The 16,400-nt window shown below is 44.0% G+C and overlaps 1 protein-coding gene across 1 annotated transcript; it reads right to left on the bottom strand.

Annotated features, from left to right (window-relative positions):
- Positions 1 to 3,810: 3,810 nt before the first annotated feature.
- On the bottom strand, positions 3,811 to 5,432 carry LOC120935543 (E3 ubiquitin-protein ligase TRIM11-like). Its single transcript, XM_040347593.1, has one exon. The coding sequence runs from the start codon at positions 5,430 to 5,432 to the stop codon at positions 3,861 to 3,863; it is 1,572 nt and encodes a 523-aa protein (XP_040203527.1). The 3' UTR covers positions 3,811 to 3,860.
- Positions 5,433 to 16,400: the final 10,968 nt, after the last annotated feature.

The raw sequence follows: 16,400 nt of genomic DNA, 5'->3' as shown, positions 1-16,400 counted from the left end.
CCAGTATTGGTGTCAGTGGGAGCACTAATAACCCCCAGTATTGGTGTCAGTGGGAGCACTAATAACCCCCAGTATTGGTGTCAGTGGAAGCACTAATAACCCCCAGCATTGGTGTCAGTGGACACACTAATAACCCCCAGTATTGGTGTCAGTGGATGTACTAATAACCCCCAGTATTGGTGTCTGCAGACGCACTAATAACCCCCAGTATTGGTGTCAATGGGATCACTAATAACCCCCAGTATTGGTGTCAGTGGGAGCACTAATAACCCCCAGTATTGGTGTCAGTGGACAAACTAATAACCCCCAGTATTGGTGTCAGTGGGAGCACTAATAACCCCCAGTATTGGTGTCAGTGGGAGCACTAATAACCCTCAGTATTGGTGTCAGTGGACGCACTAATAACCCCCAGTATTGGTGTCAGTGGACGCACTAATAACCCCCAGTATTGGTGTCAGTGGACGCACTAATAACCCCCAGTATTGGTGTCAGTGGAAGCACTAATAACCCCCAGTATTGGTGTCAGTGGGAGCACTAATAACCCCCAGTATTGGTGTCAGTGGACGCACTAATAACCCCCAGTATTGGTGTCAGTGGGAGCACTAATAACCCCCAGTATTGGTGTCAGTGGAAACACTAATAACCCCCAGTATTGGTGTCAGTGGACGCACTAATAACCCCCAGTATTGGTGTCAGTGGGAGCACTAATAACCCCAAGTATGGGTGTCAGTGGGAGCACTAATAACCCCCAGTATTGGTGTCAGTGGACGCACTAATAACCCCCAGTATTGGTGTCAGTGTAAGCACTAATAACCCCAAGTATGGGTGTCAGTGGGAGCACTAATAACCCCCAGTATTGGTGTCAGTGGAAGCACTAATAACCCCCAGTATTGGTGTCAGTGGGAGCACTAATAACCCCCAGTATTGGTGTCAGTGGAAGCACTAATAACCCTTAGTATTGGTGTCAGTGGGAGCACTAATAACCCCCAGTATTGGTGTCAGTGGGAGCACTAATAACCCCCAGTATGGGTGTCAGTGGGAGCACTAATAACCCCCAGTATTGGTGTCAGTGGAAGCACTAATAACCCCCAGTATTGGTGTCAGTGGGAGCACTAATAACCCCCAGTATTGGTGTCAGTGGGAGCACTAATAACCCCCAGTATTGGTGTCAGTGGGAGCACTAATAACCCCCAGTATTGGTGTCAGTGGGAGCACTAATAACCCCCAGTATTGGTGTCAGTGGGAGCACTAATAACCCCTAGTATTGGTGTCAGTGGACGCACTAATAACCCCCAGTATGGGTGTCAGTGGGAGCACTAATAACCCCCAGTATTGGTGTCAGTGGGAGCACTAATAACCCCCAGTATGGGTGTCAGTGGGAGCACTAATAACCCCCAGTATTGGTGTCTGCAGACGCACTAATAACCCCCAGTATTGGTGTCAGTGGAAGCACTAATAACCCCCAGTATTGGTGTCAGTGGAAACACTAATAACCCCCAGTATTGGTGTCAGTGGACGCACTAATAACCCCCAGTATTGGTGTCAGTGGGAGCACTAATAACCCCAAGTATGGGTGTCAGTGGGAGCACTAATAACCCCCAGTATTGGTGTCAGTGGACGCACTAATAACCCCCAGTATTGGTGTCAGTGTAAGCACTAATAACCCCAAGTATGGGTGTCAGTGGGAGCACTAATAACCCCCAGTATTGGTGTCAGTGTAAGCACTAATAACCCCCAGTATTGGTGTCAGTGGGAGCACTAATAACCCCCAGTATTGGTGTCAGTGGAAGCACTAATAACCCTTAGTATTGGTGTCAGTGGGAGCACTAATAACCCCCAGTATTGGTGTCAGTGGGAGCACTAATAACCCCCAGTATGGGTGTCAGTGGGAGCACTAATAACCCCCAGTATTGGTGTCAGTGGAAGCACTAATAACCCCCAGTATTGGTGTCAGTGGGAGCACTAATAACCCCCAGTATTGGTGTCAGTGGGAGCACTAATAACCCCCAGTATTGGTGTCAGTGGGAGCACTAATAACCCCCAGTATTGGTGTCAGTGGGAGCACTAATAACCCCCAGTATTGGTGTCAGTGGGAGCACTAATAACCCCTAGTATTGGTGTCAGTGGACGCACTAATAACCCCCAGTATGGGTGTCAGTGGGAGCACTAATAACCCCCAGTATTGGTGTCAGTGGGAGCACTAATAACCCCCAGTATGGGTGTCAGTGGGAGCACTAATAACCCCCAGTATTGGTGTCTGCAGACGCACTAATAACCCCCAGTATTGGTGTCAGTGGAAGCACTAATAACCCCCAGTATTGGTGTCAGTGGACGCACTAATAACCCCCAGTATTGGTGTCAGTGGACGCACTAATAACCCCCAGTATTGGTGTCAGTGGACGCACTAATAACCCCCAGTATTGGTGTCAGTGGAAGCACTAATAACCCCCAGTATTGGTGTCAGTGGGAGCACTAATAACCCCCAGTATTGGTGTCAGTGGGAGCACTAATAACCCCCAGTATTGGTGTCAGTGGGAGCACTAATAACCCCCAGTATTGGTGTCAGTGGACAAACTAATAACCCCCAGTATTGGTGTCAGTGGGAGCACTAATAACCCCCAGTATAGGTGTCAGTGGAAGCACTAATAACCCCCAGTATTTGTGTCAGTGGGAGCACTAATATCCCCCAGTATTGGTGTCAGTGGGAGCACTAATAACCCCCAGTATTGGTGTCAGCGGGAGCACTAATAACCCTCAGTATTGGTGTCAGTGGGAGCACTAATAACCCCCAGTATTGGTGTCAGCGGGAGCACTAATAACCCCCCAGTATTGGTGTCAGTGGAAGCACTAATAACCCCCAGTATTGGTGTCAGTGGACGCACTAATAACCCCCAGTATTGGTGTCAGTGGAAGCACTAATAACCCCCAGTATTGGTGTCAGTGGACGCACTAATAACCCCCAGTATTGGTGTCAGTGGACGCACTAATAACCCCCAGTATTGGTGTCAGTGGACGCACTAATAACCCCCAGTATTGGTGTCAGTGGAAGCACTAATAACCCCCAGTATTGGTGTCAGTGGGAGCACTAATAACCCCCAGTATTGGTGTCAGTGGGAGCACTAATAACCCCCAGTATTGGTGTCAGTGGGAGCACTAATAACCCCCAGTATTGGTGTCAGTGGACAAACTAATAACCCCCAGTATTGGTGTCAGTGGGAGCACTAATAACCCCCAGTATAGGTGTCAGTGGAAGCACTAATAACCCCCAGTATTTGTGTCAGTGGGAGCACTAATAACCCCCAGTATTGGTGTCAGCGGGAGCACTAATAACCCTCAGTATTGGTGTCAGTGGGAGCACTAATAACCCCCAGTATTGGTGTCAGTGGAAGCACTAATAACCCCCAGTATTGGTGTCAGTGGACGCACTAATAACCCCCAGTATTGGTGTCAGTGGAAGCACTAATAACCCCCAGTATTGTTGTCAGTGGGAGCACTAATAACCCCCAGTATTGGTGTCAGTGGACGCACTAATAACCCCCAGTATTTTTTTCCTACTATTTTGGTCCAATTTTCTTTTGATATAAATGGTAAAAAAATCAGGAGATAACCGTTAATATTTACCACCAAATTTGTATTCAACAATTTTTTAGTGTTGAATTAAAGAAAACGAATAATAAATAAAACACAAAATTTGAACAAAATTTTTTTTTTATTTAATTTCTAAAAAAATGAGTACAATTTTTTTAGTGTTGCATTAAAGAAAACGAATAATAAATACAACACAAAATTCCACCATTCAGAATCCCCCAACCCTATGAGGTCACCAATCGCTAGGCAGATTTCCGCTCATCTAGTACCCCTCACATCTTTACAGAACCCTCTTCTACACACAACACGGGATAGAGGGGCTCGGTGAAGGTGGCGGTGAAGGTGTGGAGGTGGCGGAGGGGGGCACAGGTATAGAAGGAGATCTGTCCGGCCTCATAGTCCAGATATACCCGGACTTTGTTACCGAGGGTATTGTCGGGGAGTTCGATCTCATCCGTGTCATGTATGGCCACATAATCTTCACCCCTCCTGTACAAACCCCAGGACACGTCATTACATCCAACCAAGGAGTTATCCCCGTCCCTGGCTATGCTGGCATAACACACCCCGATTCTCCACCTACTGGATCCATGGACATCCACTTCCCAGAATTGTCTCCCTGAGGAGAAACTCTGACTACCTAAAACCTGGTGATATTTCATAAACCTCCCCTCAGTATCTGGGCGAACATGGGGTGTAGCGGACCTGGTTGCGGTCTTCTTATCATGCAAGATACATACACCGTTATGAGCCGTGTCCTTGTCCAATAATATGTCTACAGCTTCCTGTATATAGATCCCCAAAATGATACTAGTTACTATATCTGATAACCCTGTGCTGACCATACGTGAGACCCCAACCAGATCCCCTCCATCAATGAGGAGGTTATCACGTCTCTCTCTGTCCTCCTCATCATCATCTCCATCCTCCATATCAAACAAGTCACCTAAATCTGGTTCCTGAAGGACGGTCAAGGGATCGCTCATGGTACACAGCTCCTCTAAGTGATCAATCTTCCTGGAGACTTCTTCCATCCTCACTTCCAACTGCTGGATCCGATCATTGACAGGGTTGAAGATCAGATCTGCCTGCCTGTAGAGGTCGCTCAGGACTTCCTTCTCCAGGTCCTCCAGAAGCCTCTTGAGATGTCTCCTGAACAGGAAAATGAATCTCTGGCTTATCCCATCCACTTTGCCTTGTACTCTTGCCTTGTGTTCCTGCAGAATCCGGACTCTGTCTTCTGTCCTCCCTCTCTTAGCAATCAGTTTCTCCAGATTATTTATCAGTTTCTCCTTCTTCTCTATGAAGGCCTCTTCCAATGTCTCCAACTGGTGTCCCCGATGTTTTCCAGTTATAATGCAGGAGACACAGATAAAGGCAGAGTCCTCGGTGCAGTAATACTCCAGGGTCTTCTTATGGACGGGGCACTTCCTGTTCCCCGGGGTGCTGGTGGGGACACGTAACACGTGTTCTGGTGACTTGCTGTGGACATTCAGATGGTCAACACATAGAGAAGCTTCACAATGCAGGCAGGACTTCACGGCGGGTACGGAGAAATTAATGCAGTAAGTGCAGGAGATGCTGGGCTCTGGATCTGGTGGTGGAGCAGAGAGAAAATGTTGAGTGATGTTCCGCAGAGTGATATTTCTTTGCAGTGGAGGTCTCTCCCGGAACTTCCTCCTGCACTGAGGACAGGAATAACATCCAGACCCCTCCTGGGTATCCAACGCACGGTCAATGCAGACCCGGCAGAAGTTGTGTCCGCATCTCAACATGATAGGATCCGTATAAATGTTCAGGCAGACGGGACAATCCAGCTCCGCTCTCAGGTCTGAGGACGCCATCGCTGATAGAAGAGAGAGAAATGAGCCAAGTTCCTTATACTCCAAAACCAGTTGTGCCGTGAGGGAGGTTCCTCCACAGGACAAGGACTAAGAATGTGGCCAGTGAGAGCACAAAGGAGATGTAAATGTAACAAAACACAGCTGAAAGACCATTGAAAAAAAAAAAAATCAGTGGCCCCACCCAAAAACAAACCAAACAATGGACACTCAGCCAAGACTGGTTCTCTTTAACCACCTCCCCCCCAGGTCAATTTTCACATTTGTGAAAAAAAAAATGAGTATTTATTTATTTTTTGATAGAAAATTACATAGAACCCCTAAACATTATTTATTTTTTGGAGATTAAAATGTTGGGTGTTATATTTTTTTTACGTCGCACAATATTTGCGTAATTTGCAGATTTTTTTTATGATTTTTGGTGCACAAAAACACAATATAATACCCGATTGTTTGGTAAAATATAAAAGATGATGTTACGCTGAGTAAATAGATATCCAACATGTCACGCTTTCAAATTGCGCACGCCTTTGGAAGGGCGAGAAACGACGGCACCTGAAAATCTCCATAGGTGACGCTTTAAACGCTTTTACAGGTTACGGAGGGCAGATCCTCAAAGAAATTACGCCGGCGTAGCTGTTGATACGCCGGCGTAATTTCAAATTTTGCACGTCGTATCTTTGTTTTGGTATCCACCAAACAAGATACGACGGCATCTGTGTTAGATCCGACAGGCGTACGCCTAAGTACACCGTCGGATCTAAGATGCAATTTTCCGGCGGCCGCTGGGTGGCGTTCACGTCGTAATCCGCGTCGAGTATGCAAATGAGCTATTTCCGACGATCCCCGAACGTACGAGCGGCCGTCGCATTCTTTTACGTCGTTTTCGTTCGGCTTTTTCCGGCGTATAGTTAAAGCTGCTATCTGGTGGCGTACTCAATGTTAAGTACGGCCGTCGTTCCCGCGTATAATTTTGAAAATTTTACGTTGTTTGCGTAAGTCGTCCGTGAATGGGGCTGGACGCCATTTACGTTCACGTCGAGAACAATGACGTCCTTGCGACGTCATTTGGAGCAATGCACCCTGGAAGTTTTGACGGACGGGGCATGCACAGTTCATTCGGCGCGGGGACGCAATTCATTTAAATGAAACACGCACCCTACTCGCCGCATTTGAATTCCACGCCCTTACGCCGCGAGAGATAGACTACGCCGCCATAACTTACGGCGCAAATTCTTTCAGGATTCAAACCAAAGCCAAGTAAGTTACGGCGGCGTAGCGTATCTCAGATACGCTGCGCCGGTGCAGATGTATGTGGATCTGCCCCTACCAGTTTAGCGTTACACAGGAGGCCTGATGATAGAATTATTGCGCAATTGGCGTACTAATGTTTGTGGGACCTACACGTGCGTTCCCCCTTTGTGCGTAAACACAGGGGGCGGGGGGGGGTTGAGGGCGCTTTACATTTTTATTATTATTTTATAATTGATGTATTTAATTTTTTTATTGTAATTAATAATTTTAAATTTATTTAATATGTTAATATTTATTTTATTGAAAAAAAAAAAAAAAAAATTTATTATCAAATACTTACCTTAATTTTCCTTTCCTGATGCACTCCATGGCAGACTACGTGTGGGTTAACCCCGCCTCCTCTCCAATGCTATAGGACCCCACTTCCATAATTATAGCTCAACACTAGAGGCTGTGTTCTGTAACTAGCCAACTCTTGGCCAATGGGTGGGAACTCCGTCTGCCATGGAGTCCATCGGGAAAGGAAAATTACGGTAAGTATTTGATAATAAATTTTCCGTTTTCCTGACAGACTACGTGTGGGTAAATAACTAGCAAATAACTGTCAATAAAAGTGACACCACCATTATTTTTTAAAAGAACAGTGTAAAAAATAAAAGGTAAAATAAATAAAAATTTAACGCAACCCGTCCCGCCAAGCTCGCGTGCAGAAGCCAACGCATACATGAGTAGCGCCTGCATATTAAAGCGGTGTTCAAACCACACATGTGAGGTATCACTGCGATTGGTAGAGCGAGGGCAATAATTCTAGCCCTAGAACTCCTCTGTAACTCAAAACATGCAACCTGCATACCCTCCACACTCCTCTCCTGTACATACTGCCCACTGTCATACCCCCCACACTCCTCTCCTGTACATACTGCCCACGCTCATACCCTCCACACTCCTCTCCTGTACATACTGCCCACTGTCATACCCTCCACACTCCTCTCCTGTACATACTGCCCACTGTCATACCCTCCACACTCCTCTCCTGTACATACTGCCCACTGTCATACCCTCCACACTCCTCTCCTTTACATACTGCTTACTGTCATACCCTCCACACTCCTCTCCTGTACATACTGCCCACTGTCATACCCTCCACACTCCTCTTCTGTACATACTGCCCACTGTCATACCCTCCACACTCCTCTCCTTTACATACTGCTTACTGTCATACCCTCCACACTCCTCTCCTGTACATACTGCCCACTGTCATACCCTCCACACTCCTCTTCTGTACATACTGCTCACTGTCATACCCTCCACACTCCTCTCCTGTACATACTGCCCACTGTCATACCCTCCACACTCCTCTCCTGTGCATACTGCCCACTGTCATACCCTCCACACTCCTCTCCGGTACATACTGCCCACTGTCATATCCTCCACACTCCTCTTCTGTACATACTGTCATACCCACCACACTCCTCTCCTGTACATAGTGCCCACTGTCATACTCTCCACACTCCTCTCCTGTACATACTGTCATACCCTCCACACTCCTCTCCTGTACATACTGCCCACTGTTATACCCTCCACACTCCTCTCCTGTACATACTGTCATACTCTCCACACTCCTCTCCTGTAAATTCTGTGTATGTGACGCAGGCTTTTTTTGGCTGGTCCGTGACCTACATACACTGACCTACCTAACCAACCTACACTGACCTACATACACTGACAGGAGTGACCTATATACACTGGCCTACCTACACTGACGGTAGTGACCTACATACACCGACCTACCTACACTGACGGTAGTGACCTACATACACCGACCTACCTACACTGACGGTAGTGACCTACATACACCGACCTACCTACACTGACGGTAGTGACCTACATACACCGACCTCCTACACTGACGGTAGTGACCTATATACACTGACCTACCTACACTGACGGTAGTGACCTGACCTATATACACTGACCTACCTACACTGACGGTAGTAGTGACCTATATACACTGACCTACCTACACTGACGGTAGTGACCTATATACACTGACTTACCTACACTTACGGTAGTAGTGACCTGACCTATATACACTGACCTACCTACACTGACGGTAGTGACCTATTGGATTTCCATTGGACAAATCCGTGGAATTTCGTGCGAAGGGCGTTGGCCGTGAAGTTGTTCTGCATACAGACGGCAGAACTTTTTCAGCCAACATTCACAAAACTTACGTGGTTTTTCAGCTCTGTAGCGCCACCCTTTGGGCAACTTCTGCTAATTTCGTCTTATGGTTAGCATTGGTTCGGAGCATGCGTGTTTGTACTTTGGATTTTTTTCCGATGGACACGATCGGATAATTTGAAAGCACACTAGCCAACATTTGTTGTCGGAAAATCTGACAACAATTGTCCGATGGAGCGTACAGACGGTTGGATTATCCGACAAAACCCTTCCATCACACAATTGTTGTCAGAAAATCTGATTGTGTGTACGAGGCTTAAAGTGGTAACCTGTTAATGCTTTCAAAGCGTCGCCTACGGATAGTAAAACTTACGTTGTTTGTTGTTGTTCCGCGGACGAGCGCAATTTTAAAGCATCACGTGTTTGGTATCTATTTACCCAGCGTAACATCATCTTTGAAAATTTTACCAAATTAATTTTATTATAATATATTTACAGCGAATGAAAAAAGTATTTGATCCCATGTGGTTTTCTGGATATTTTTATTTGTTTGGTATCTATTTACTCCGCGTAACATTATCTTTAAAAAAAAAATATATAAAATATTTTTATAGAGAGGAAAAAAAAATATTTGATCCCATGTGTTTTTTTTGGATATTTTTGTTTGTTTGGTATCTTTTTACCCAGCGTAATATTAGCTTTAAAAAAATAAATAAAAATTTATTATAAAATATTTTTACAGAGAGTAAAAATATATATATTTGATCCCATGTGGTTTTCTGGATATTTTTATTTGTTTGGTATCTATTTATCCAGCGTAATATTATCTTAAAAAAAAAAAAATTATAAAATATTTTTACAGAGAGGAAAAAAAAATATTTGATCCCATGTGTTTTTTTTTTTATATTTTTGTTTGTTTGGTATCTATTTACCCAGCGTAACATTATCTTTAAAATATATATATTTTTTTATTATAAAATATATTTACAGAGAGGAAAAAATATATATTTGATCCCATGTGGTTTTCTGGATATTTTTGTTTGTTGGGTATCTATTTACCCAGCGTAATATTAGCTTTAAAAAAATAAATAAAAATTTATTATAAAATATTTTTACAGAGAGTAAAAATATATATATTTGATCCCATGTGGTTTTCTGGATATTTTTATTTGTTTGGTATCTATTTATCCAGCGTATTATTATCTTAAAAAAAAAAATGTATAAAATATTTTTACAGAGTGCTGTTAAACTAAACCGACCATTATAATTATAGACTCATAGGGCCAGATTCACAGAATAAGTACGCCGGAGTATCTGCTGATACTCCGGCGTACTTTCAAATTTGCCGCGTCGTATATTTATTTGTAATTCACAAACAAGATACGACGGCTTTAGGCTTCGATCCGACAGGTGTACGGCTTCGTACGCCTTCGGATCGTAGGTGTAATACTTCGGCGCCCGCTGGGTGGAGTTCGCGCCATTTTCCAGCGTCGGGTATGCAAATTAGCTGTTTACGGCGATCCACGAAGGTACGCGCGTTCGTCGCATTCTCTTACGTCGTCGCTAGTTTTTTTTTCCCGTCGCAAACTTAAGCCTGCTATTTCATGGCTTAGATTTAGACCAGCCATGTTAAAGTATGGCCGTCGTTCCCGCATCGAATTTCAATTTTTTTTTTTTTTTGCGTAAGTCGTCCGGGGATACGAAAGGACGTAACGCACGTCGCCGTTAAAAAAATGACGTCGGGCGACGTCATTTCGCGCAAAGCACGGTGGGAAATTTCAAAACGGAGCATGCGCAGTACGTTCGGCGCGGGAACGCGCCTAATTTAAATGATACACGCCCCATTTGAATTAGGCGGGCTTGCGCCGGACGGATTTACGCTACGCCGCCGCAAGTTTACAGGCAAGTGCTTTGTGAATCAAGCACTTGCGCTTAAAACTTGCGACGGTGTAACGTAAAGGACATACGTTACGCCGCCGGAATTCTATGTGAATCTGGCCCAGTATTTCTTTGTCAGTGGGACAAACGTACAAAATCAGCCAGGGATCAAATACTTTTTCCCCTCACTGTATATAATATAATAATGTATTTTTATTACAATATAATTATTATATTGTGTTTTTGCACATTACAATTTTAAAAGGGTATTTTTTTCTAAACAAAATCGCACTTGAAAAACCACTGCGCAAATACTGTGCGACCTAAAAAATTACAACAGCCACCATTTTATTCTCTAGGGCCTCTGCTTTTAAAAAAATATATATCTATATATATATCTATATCTATATATATATATATATACATATCATATACATATCATTTTTCTTTTTTAATATACACACATTGGCCCAGATTCACAAAGGACTTACGACGGCGTATCTCCTGATACGCCGTCGTAAGTCCGAATGTGAGGCGTCGCATCTATGCGCCTGATTCATAGAATCAGATACGCCTCACTGTTGCCAAGATACGACTGACGTAAGTCTCTTACGCCGTCGTATCTTGGGTGCAATATTTACGCTGGCCGCAAGGGGCGCTTCCGTAGATTTACGCGTAGAATATGCAAATGATACGCCGATTCACGAACATACTTGCGCCCGCTACGCCGTTTACGTTAGGCTTACGTCCGGCGTAAAGTTACCCCTGCTATATAAGGCGCAGCCAATGCAAAGTATGGACTTCGGAACAGCCGTCCAATTTCACGTCGTTGACGTAAGTCGTACGTGAATAGGGCTGTGCGTAAGTTGCGTTCACGTCGTAGGCAGTGTTCGACGTATCTTAGGCATTCTATCCGACGCATGCGCACTGGGATGCGTCCACCGACGGTGCATGCGCCGTTCGTTCGGCCCCTCATTTGCATGGGGTCGCGGCTCATTTTAATACGACACGCCCACCAACTTTGAATTAGGCGGGCTTACGCCGGCCAATTTACGCTACGCCGCATCAACTTACGGAGCAAGTGCTTTGTGAATACTGCACTTGCCTGTCTAAGTTGCGGCGGCGTAGCGTAAATAGGATACGCTACGCCCGCACAAAGATACGCCCAGATACGTGAATCTGCCCATTGTGTGTGTCCACTTTGTTATTCTCTAGGGCCTCTGCTTTAAAAAAAATATATATATATGCAAACAGTGCTTCATCCATAAATAGTGCAATGTGCAACTAAGCAAATAAATAAATAAATATATATCCAATCTATAACTGTCCACAAAAATGATGCAAATAACGCAAATAAAGGTGAGTAAATCCGTGGATAAAAAACAATCCAAAAAAATGCAAAAAAGTGAAAAAATATTATATATATACAAATATAAAAATATAAAATCCACACGAGAATCCCTGTGTAAAAAAAGTTCCAATAAGACTATAGGATAAAGATCAGTATCCAGTGCACAAATCGTGCAAAAGTGAAAAAATCCAGTGGCTAATAAATAAAGTTCATAAAGTGCATCTGTGCTCTGGTTTAATGTGACATGCAGAGTAGTTGTGATTGCAGTCAGCCAGATCCTCCACGGTGACCAGAAAATAAGCGTGCTAGCCCCTTACCTCAAGAAGGCTAATAAATAGCCTATAGAAGTGGTTTCCCAATAGTATCTCCCACCATCAACAGAACGATCCACTCCAGTATATTTACAGGCTCAGCGCGATGACTCTCAAAATAAAGCAAAGGAATGCCTCCATAGTGTAGGATTACAAACAGTATTTAATGAAAAAAATATATTCACTTACAAACAGTGCTGTAAGATCAGCATAACAGCGGCGTGTGTGTAGTCCTGTGTCTCCCGCTCTGCGGCCGCAAGCGGGTGACGTCACCAACAGCCCTCCAACGTCCTCACGCGTATCACAACTGTCAACGTTGCTTAATCATAGGATCCTATGATTAAGCAACGTTGACAGTTGCGATACGCGTGAGGACGTTGGAGGGCTGTTGGTGACGTCACCCGCTTGCGGCCGCAGAGCGGGAGACACAGGACTACACACACGCCGCTGTTATGCTGATCTTACAGCACTGTTTGTAAGTGAATATATTTTTTTCATTAAATACTGTTTGTAATCCTACACTATGGAGGCATTCCTTTGCTTTATTTTGAGAGTCATCGCGCTGAGCCTGTAAATATACTGGAGTGGATCGTTCTGTTGATGGTGGGAGATACTATTGGGAAACCACTTCTATAGGCTATTTATTAGCCTTCTTGAGGTAAGGGGCTAGCACGCTTATTTTCTGGTCACCGTGGAGGATCTGGCTGACTGCAATCACAACTACTCTGCATGTCACATTAAACCAGAGCACAGATGCACTTTATGAACTTTATTTATTAGCCACTGGATTTTTTCACTTTTGCACGATTTGTGCACTGGATACTGATCTTTATCCTATAGTCTTATTGGAACTTTTTTTACACAGGGATTCTCGTGTGGATTTTATATTTTTATATTTGTATATATATAATATTTTTTCACTTTTTTGCATTTTTTTGGATTGTTTTTTATCCACGGATTTACTCACCTTTATTTGCATTATTTGCATCATTTTTGTGGACAGTTATAGATTGGATATATATTTATTTATTTATTTGCTTAGTTGCACATTGCACTATTTATGGATGAAGCACTGTTTGGATTATTATTACTTGAAGGATTTATTATATACACAGTTTGAAGTTTGTTATCTTTTGACTACTGTGCTGTCACTAGCACATTGGTCACATATTATTTTTCATTATATTTTTTTCACTCTCAATATCCTCCACTTTATGGTTATTTTTGTTGGATGGTATTTCGGTCTAAGAGTGATACACTGCTAATCAGTACCAGGAGGCAGAGTTTATTACAATACTATTTTAGTGATTGTTTGTTGCAAGCGCCACCTCATCCCCCATTTTATCATTTACTGTCAGTGTGTGAGCACTATTGGTGGTGGCTGCTGCATTTGAATATATATTTTATTTATTTAGTTTATCTTGGCTAGGTTGGTTTGCGCATTAGTTCCCCCCTTATTTCATATATATATGCATATGTGTATATATAAATATTTTTTCTTCTTCTTTTTTAATATACACACACTGGGGCAGATTCAGGTACCTGCGCGCCTAGTTACGGCGGCGCAGCGTATTGTATTTACGCTACGCAGACAGAACTTACAGGAGCAAGTGCATTATTCACAAAACACATGCTCCGTAAGTTGCGGCGGCGTAGCGTAAATGGGGCCGGCGTAAGCCCGCGTAATTCAAATGTGTAAGGGGGGGGGCGTGTTTTATGCTAATGTGTGATGACCTGACGTGATTGACGTGTTTTACGAACGGCGCATGCGCCGTCCGTGTACATATCCCAGTGTGCATTGCTCTCAAGTACGCCGCAACGACGTATTGGTTTCGACGTGAACGTAAATTACGTCCAGCCCTATTCGCGAACGACTTACGCAAACGACGTACAAAATTCAAATTTCGAAGCGGTAACAACGTCCATAATTAACATTGGCTGCGCCTCCTAATAGCAGGAGCAACGTTACGCCGAAAAAGCCTTTTACGCAAACGACGTAAAAAACTACCGCCGGGCACACGTACGTTTGTGAATCGGCGTATCTAAGAAATTTGCATATTCTACGCCGACAACAACAACGGAAGCGCCCCTAGCGGCCAAAGTTGTATTGCACACAATTCTACGCCGCCGCAATCAAGTTACGTCGGCGGAGGAAGCCTATTTTTTCAGGGTAACTGCCTTTGTGAATCGGCGTAACGCTACGCGGGCGCGGAATTCAAATTACGGCGGCGTATCTCCAGATAATTTGATTTCCGCGCCCGCGTAAGGTACCTGAATCTACCCCATTGTGTGTGTGTGTGTATATAAATAAAATGTTTGGGGGGGGGGGGGGGGGGGCTCTAAGAAAATTAGCAAAAAAAATACTGATTGTTACAAGTAAACAAAAAGTGCCATAAAAGGGCCGGAGCTCATATAAAATTGAATAGACTTTAATGCAGAAACCAGGAATGTTATGAATGAGGAGTGTCTGAAACTAGATTGTGGGGGGGCCCCTGGGGTGGTTTGTACAATAGGGCCCCAGAATCAGCGTAAACATTTCTCACCGCAGGGGACCCGCAGACAATACGGACACTTTGGGTTGGATGGGGAACCAGTGATTGGAATGGTAATAAGTTCTCAGGAAGACAAACACACAAAAAATAAATAAAAAACAGTTTATTAACATAAGGGTCCAGTTTTCTAAAAGCATTGACACATATACAAAGTAAGACTAAAGTAAGAAACAAAGGTTCTTCTCTAATAAAATCTTTATGAAAAAAATAAATAAAAAGATACAACAGTTCTACACTTTGGCTAAATGATGAATAATAGTGACGAGTGTTCTGTATGTTATGGGTTTGCTCTTTCATTATTACAGACCCATAGACCTCTGATGGGTTTCTATACTAGGGGGACCAGATTTATAGAATGAAATCCGGGGACATATTTATTTTTTATTGGCAAATAGTAATCTATTACACATATTTTCCTCAAATTCTATATGCAGTCAGTGGTGTAGTGTGGGTGGTCAGCACCCGGGACAAGGCAAGAAAATTGCACCCCCTTCCACTAGTACAGAAGTACTGACCTACCTGATTCATACACTGGCCACTACACTGACCTACCTGTTTCCTACACTGACCACTACACTGACCTACCTGATTCATACACTGACCACTACACTGACCTACCTGATTCATACACTATCCACTACACTGACCTACCTGATTCATACACTGACCACTACACTGACCTACTTGATTACTACACTGACCACTACACTGACCTACCTGATTCCTACACTGACCACTACACTGACCTACCTGATTCATACACTATCCACTACACTGACCTACCTGATTCCTACACTATCCACTACACTGACCTACCTGATTCCTACACTGACCTACCTGATTCCTACACTGACCACTACACTGACCTACCTGATTCCTACACTGACCTACCTGATTCCTACACTGACCACTACACTGACCTACCTGATTCCTACACTGACCTACCTGATTCCTACACTGACCACTACACTGACCTACCTGATTCCTACACTGACCTACCTGATTCCTACACTGACCTACCTGATTCCTACACTGACCACTACACTGACCACTACACTGACCTACCTGATTCCTACACTGACCACTACACTGACCTACCTGATTCCTACACTGACCTACCTGATTCCTACACTGACCACTACACTGACCTACCTGATTCCTACACTGACCTACCTGATTCCTACACTGACCTACCTGATTCCTACACTGACCACTACACTGACCACTACACTGACCTACCTGATTCCTACACTGACCACTACACTGACCTACCTGATTCCTACACTGACCTACCTGATTCCTACACTGACCACTACACTGACCTACCTGATTCCTACACTGACCTACCTGATTCCTACACTGACCTACCTGATTCCTACACTGACCACTACACTGACCTACCTGATTCCTACACTGACCACTACACTGACCTACCTGATTC

The sequence above is a fragment of the Rana temporaria genome, chromosome 4 (genome assembly GCF_905171775.1).
Source record: "Rana temporaria chromosome 4, aRanTem1.1, whole genome shotgun sequence".
Taxonomy (NCBI): domain Eukaryota; kingdom Metazoa; phylum Chordata; class Amphibia; order Anura; family Ranidae; genus Rana; species Rana temporaria.
Note: the sequence above shows the minus strand (reverse complement) of the source record. Positions and strands in the feature narration are given on the sequence as shown.

Bases quoted from the DNA above. Each gene is read 5' to 3' on its own strand.
- LOC120935543 (XM_040347593.1), bottom strand. From the start codon at position 5,432: ATGGCGTCCTCAGACCTGAGAGCGGAGCTGGATTGTCCCGTCTGCCTG.